The sequence below is a fragment of the Gadus chalcogrammus genome, chromosome 20 (genome assembly GCF_026213295.1).
Source record: "Gadus chalcogrammus isolate NIFS_2021 chromosome 20, NIFS_Gcha_1.0, whole genome shotgun sequence".
In the NCBI taxonomy this organism is placed as follows: domain Eukaryota; kingdom Metazoa; phylum Chordata; class Actinopteri; order Gadiformes; family Gadidae; genus Gadus; species Gadus chalcogrammus.
Genome location: NC_079431.1, coordinates 11,226,341 through 11,232,574, shown reverse-complemented (window position 1 = coordinate 11,232,574; position 6,234 = coordinate 11,226,341). Strand labels below are relative to the sequence as shown.

General features: G+C 43.1%; 1 protein-coding gene across 3 annotated transcripts in view; it reads right to left on the bottom strand.

Moving 5' to 3' along the window:
• The window catches only part of epha3 (eph receptor A3), a 74,766-nt gene extending 70,803 nt beyond the window's left edge, over positions 1-3,963 (bottom strand). For all 3 annotated transcript variants that reach the window (XM_056579429.1, XM_056579431.1, XM_056579432.1), the window contains exon 1: positions 3,772-3,963. In XM_056579429.1, the coding sequence (XP_056435404.1) occupies positions 3,772-3,865 (94 nt within the window). In that variant the 5' untranslated portion in view covers positions 3,866-3,963. The remainder of the gene's footprint in view (positions 1-3,771) is intronic.
• Between the last annotated feature and the right edge of the window lie 2,271 nt (positions 3,964-6,234).

Sequence of the window (6,234 nt, the reverse complement as noted above, 5' to 3'; positions counted from 1 at the left end):
TCTCATACAAACACACGCATTCACACACACATGCACACAACCATACAGTGACTTTACCATGAGCAGTAAACTATCATACAACTACAGGGGTATCATTACAACGACCAACTAAAAAACTTCAGTGATGAAAGCGTGAATAGACAATTCGAGTGTGTAACTGCAAAATCACAGTCATCAACTCCGAGTCTTGCTTCAAGCTTTGAGGCAACAAAACATAACTGGCTTGCGTGCTGGGCTGGAGTATGAGTCTGTGTGTCTGTGTTAAAGGGTTAAGTTTTCACCTCTCCTTATGAATTATTCATTGCAGGGCCTGTCTGATGCTGTTGCTGCTGCTGCTGCTGCTGCTGATGCTACAGCACCACCACTCACCCCCTTTCCACCCTAAGTCGGACAAAAACTCAACTCAACAAATAGGTTTGTTTAATGGATGAGGATACATCTGTAGCCTACACATGCACGCGCGCCGCACAAGGATGCGACCCTTCCATACGCGCGCGCAACATAGACAGTTCTATTTTTATAAGAGGGCGTATGCTAGCACATTTCCAGCACTTCTATGAAAGGTACCATCGCTCACAAAACACCATCCCTCACAGCGGGGGCCACTGCATAAGGCTGACGGGGTAAGGCTTACCTACTCCCGGCTAAAAATACCAAGGACTCCCGGCGCCTAGCCACAGACAGTCTTGCAGCAGGGCCGAGCGAGAGCCTTTTGCGCGACAGTGAAACCGGCAGCTCCCGCCAGACGTATGGCTTCGCGCTTATATAACACCTTGATGTGGTCGGTATAGGCCCGGAAGTTCGATTAACTGTAATTTTATGATACTGAAAAGTTAAGTTAGGCCCAATGTATCATTTTTTTTTTGTGAGTTTATAGCGATATTGCATACCCTCTACCTACCGGTTTAGGTCAAAGTAGACCTACGCCTTTAACAAAATAATAAATTGTTAAATATTCATATTTTGTTTATTCTTTTTTCTCATATGGGTAAGGAGCAACACATGACATAAATGTAGGCCTATAACACTGTAAATGTAATATATATTTATTTGCAGAGCATATTATTATGTTGGCCTATCTACATGTTAAATAAGACTATATAAAAATTGTAAGTATTGAATTTAGCATTTCTAAATATGCACGACGACTAGGCCTGCCATGTCACATTATTTAAACTTCATCCACGCACAATGAGGGCATATCGCTTATTTGGCAACAACTTTAATATCGTTGGAAACTTGTTTTATTTTTAGGTTCCAAAACGCGTTATTTCCAGGTTTATTTATTTGATTATTTTTTTATTGTCATGATGTCTCCGTTTGCTTTGTCTAGTTTTATTAAAAACATGTTTTTCCATTTTGTTTGTATTTTATGCCACCCACAAACATTTAGCAGTCGTTTTAAAGTCAAATCATCTTTTGATACACAAAAAGTGCAGTTGACAGTCGAACACATATTGCCTAATAATTAACCTTCCAAAACGCGTTTAAATAGCAAATTCCAAGTAGGCTACGCCCACGAATGTTTCAGTCCGAGCTTGAAGGTTGGTAGATAGGCCTACGTTCTTTTTTTCAAGTGGAAATTACATGATTTAAGTTGTTTAAGGGAATGAAGACAATTTGAGTCATGTTTAGGCTAATTTAAAACGAATCAGCCTTTTAAAGAAAGAATCACGGCACTTGGAAGGCCTTAACTGGATGACCTCATTAAGCTTTGAAATTACATTTCATCCACATTCAGGAAGCGCACAACCAGACAGTCTGTATACTACTGAGTTATATTTCAACATCAGCAATATTATTGCTGCATTGCACTGTTGCAATGTTCAAATGTAGACGAAATCATGCATCATAACGTTTGCGTCTGTAGCCAGCAATCTGGTTTAAGTCGAATTAAGTCGATATACTTAATTATCCACACCATGTAGACATAGCCATATCCATATTTGAACTATTAAGCCCTAAACAAGAGTCAAGCAACAAGTTGTATCAAGTCCATACTATAAATCACAGCTCAATAGAATACATTGATCTCGGCTCGACACTGACACTCTCTGGCAGCCAATGCGCTGAGGAGTGGGACGTTGTGGAGTTGATGTGATATCACTATAACGGAGCGGGATATCGGGAGAAAAGTAACCGAAAACAAGTTACATTGTCATGGATATAGTGCCCCCCGGTTCATGTACAGGCCTCACATATAGGCTACTCCTGAAGAAAGTCTGACCCCTAGGCTATCTCAAATGGGCCAGAGCGTGGTCAGTTTAGGCCCATGCTAAAGTGGGGGCAAAATGATTTACTGAATTAGGGCAAAAGGCATAACATAGCCTATATAATTATAAACATATCGTGCACATTTACATTTGAATCGACAAGCTTTGATCAGATTACAAGAAGTTGCAAAAAGTTTTTGATGAAATATCAAAACAAAAGTGAACGGGGCATTATTTCGTAGGAAGTAGGGCATGTAGAAATATCTCTGGGATAATATTTTCTCTCTGAAGTATCTTAAAATGTCGTAATGGCAGACATTAGTAGAGTATTTACTCTGGAAACGGAGAACAGAACCACACGAGGCCCACAGGCAAGTAGGTTACTCGAGATAAAATTGAGACTAAAGACAAATGAAATTCAAACATCACAAATAGCACGCACACACACACACACACACACACACACACACACACACACACACACACATACATATATATATATATATATATATATATATATATATATATATATATATATATATATATATATATATACATGTATGTGTCTTGTAAAATTTTACAAACCCTAACTTTATGGATAATGAATCATTTTTACGTAATGTGTGTGTGTGTGCGTGTGTGTGTGTGTGTGTGTGTGTGTGTGTGTGTGTGTGTGTGTGTGTGTGTGTGTGTGTGTGTGTGTGTGTGTGTGTGTGTGTGTGTGTGTGTGCGTGCGTTCGTGCGTGCGTGCGTGCGTGCGTTTGTGCGTGTGTGTGTGTGTGTTTGCTGTCGGGATATCCAAACTGTCCTGGTATGAATTGAACACATTTGACCTCCCCTCGTTCTTTTCCAAATTCAACGCACTTTCCAACAGTGCGTTGAAATACAGGCCTACTCCGTGTCACTGAATTCACTAATAGGCCTACATCTTCCAGGGTTCCAGGGTCCCTTGCGCATCCAAACCCGGGCTGCCCTCAGCCCGCATATCTGTTTTCGGCTATGCCCATAGCCTAAGACCCTGCTTTAAAAACCCACGGACAACGCTCTCCACTGTCCTCCACTTATGCCTGTTCATCTGCTAAAACATTAGCAGCGATCACATACGATCGATAGTTAGCCTACTAACTCCGCAACACGGCAGCGTTTGACCCTCGCGGGGATCATTCGTCACGGTGCCACACCACGACTGTTCCTCCAGCGTGTCTCGATCCGAGACCACGCGCACGGTACGGGCTACCCCGCTGACAGACACCGAGTTGACGTCTCTCCCCAGAAACTGGCGAAAGAAAATCATATTGGACCCCTATTGGGTCGTTCCGGGGTTTTCCTTGGTTTTGTTTATCCCAGTTGTTGTGATCGCTTACATAGCCATCACCTTTGGCTCCGGAGAGGACAGTTGCCGCTCTCGAAAGGGTCCAATGCGAAGCAGCGAGCGACTGGCCCCAAATATAGCCTATACAGCCTGTACAGTAAATAACACAACACAACACAACACACACGATAGGGATCCGAACATGCCTCCTCTTCCTCCACTTACGGATCGATTTGTTTTACGTACCTTCATTGGTGGGATAGGTGACGAGAAACACTGGAACCCCAAGCGAAAGTAGAAGAGATAAAACCAAAACAAGTGCTCGCGATTTGCAATACATGACGGCGGTTCAAATGGCAGCGCGCGAGGTACATAACTCCATGAAGCATGCCACTGACTGATGTGAAAACTGTTTCCCCTGATCTCGTCCACTCTCTCTCTCCCCCTCTCGCTCGCTCTCCCTCTACCTCGTGCGCTCTCTCTCTCTCTCTCTCTCTCTCTCTCTCTCTCTCTCTCTCTCTCTCTCTCTCTCTCTCTCTCTCTCTCTCACACACTCGGTCGCGCTCTCGCTCTCTCTCGCGCTCGTTTGCTCGCTATCTCTTCTCTTTATACATCCAACTCTCCTGTTTCTTTCTCCCCCTTCTCACTCTTGCTCTCGCCCTCTTTTTTTCTCTTTCTCTCTCACTCTCTCTCCCTTTCTCGCTCGCTTGCTATCTCCCTCTCTTACTTCTCCTCTCTCTCTCTCTCTCTCTCTCTCTCTCTCTCTCTCTCTCTCTCTCTCTCTCTCTCTCTCTCTCTCTCTCTCTCTCTCTCTCTCTCGCTCTCGCTCTCCCTCGCTCTCTCTTTAGCTCCCTCTCTTTTTCCTTTCCCCCTCGCTCGCTCTCCCCGCTCCGGATCGCCGAGTGAGAACGGGTGTGCAAGTGTTCCGCTGGGTCCTACAGAGTCGACACTAAAACTGTAGACAGCGAGGTTCACAAGAGGTCATTTTTTCTATGCATCATTGATACACTTGGGCATAACCGTATAGGCACAAATGTCCACTTTGTTTTACGTAGTTATAATAATTATTTATTCAACAATATCCTGCATCCAATGTGATCCAATTCAATTGTCAATAACATATCGCTCTACTTAATATTTGTTCACGTGTTAAACAACCAAATACACGTCGTTGAAAACATTAAGCCATAGTTTGCTAGATATGTGTTTGGCTTTATCACAATTCAAGTCTAAACACGTCTCAACAATTTAGACTCATTCTGCAGTTGACAGCTCAAGATTTGGGTGGGGTGACATCACGATTTAGCCAGCTGTTGCGATGGGCGTTTTGGGTGAAGGTCGCGGATGCGATGGAGTCTATAGGAACGTGAACTGTGTAAGGTCTCTACGCAAACACACACGCACACGGCACAATACACCAAGGGGCCGTAATGTAAGAGGAGACATGAATCAAATTTGTGCTTATCATTAGTTGCCAACATTTAGAATATTAATAACAAATTATATAAATAATGCCAATACTAATGAAGCTGATATTTCATCCCATTGTGTATGTGTTGTCTCCAGATGGGACTGGGCCAGCAGGTCGGGCGATTCTGAGTTTCCTCATAAACACATCCGATCAGGTTCCTGGATCTCAAGCCCAGACTCTCCATCATGTCCTATCCCATTACTAGTGCATCTCACGGGCTGGCCTGTGCAGCTCTGTTGATTTTGTGATTATAACAGCACTAGTAGTCTAGAGCCCAGTATAAATTGTTGTGGAATTAAGAAAGCACTTTGATGTATTATAACTAATTTATTAAATTGCACAAGCACCAATTGAATAAAAATGTAGTTTTATCTCATTCCTACGGCTACTCCGCCCTCAGACCATTCAGTTTATTATTTTTACAAGGTCATGCAACACTGTTACTTTCTGTAGCCAGACACGGTCATCCATACACTGATTTTACAATGCTTTGATTGTTCTCAGCCTCAGTACAATGCTAACATTTAAAACAAGAGTGAGAAGGGGATATGGCCTCAGACCTAAAGTTACCATGGAAGCAGAAAGCAGTACACTGCCCCCCCCTCACCCGCACACAAGAACCTGGGGGAGTAAACACACATCTAGGGTGGGTTGATTTACCGTGGACCATGGCTAAACAACTCCAGCCTTCAGAGCTGGCAATTAGAGAGCAGGGGAAATAACATTTGGTTCGTCTTAATGCTGTTGAGGTTTGGGCTGAGAAAGACGGGGAGGAAAGAAAGCATGCAGACCAGACCAGAAAGAAATTAATATCTGGAGTCCTGCACACAGGCATGTGGCCACCACACACACAAGCATGCCTATCAATGAATAGCAGTCACAGCCCCATTTAAAAGTCAGCGGCGAAAAACTGAATCAAATGGTGATGTTAATACAGCTCCACTGAAATTGACTATTGATGGCTAGTTCCTCGATATTAATTCCATTTTCTAAAAAGAGGACATGAATAATGAAAACAAATTCCCCAAATCTGTGTGGAGACCGCAATCCCTATGATGGTATGGCAGAATGAAATGAAATGATTGGACAAATGGGAATGTATATTTCTCGGGAGAGAGTTTTAGTCAGCCAACATCAATGTTAAACAACGACTATCTCTCGTTTCCCTTCGTTGTTCTACTCGCGTCTTGTCTGCCAATATTGTCTTGGACAATATAGGCCTCCATCTGCTATAGGAT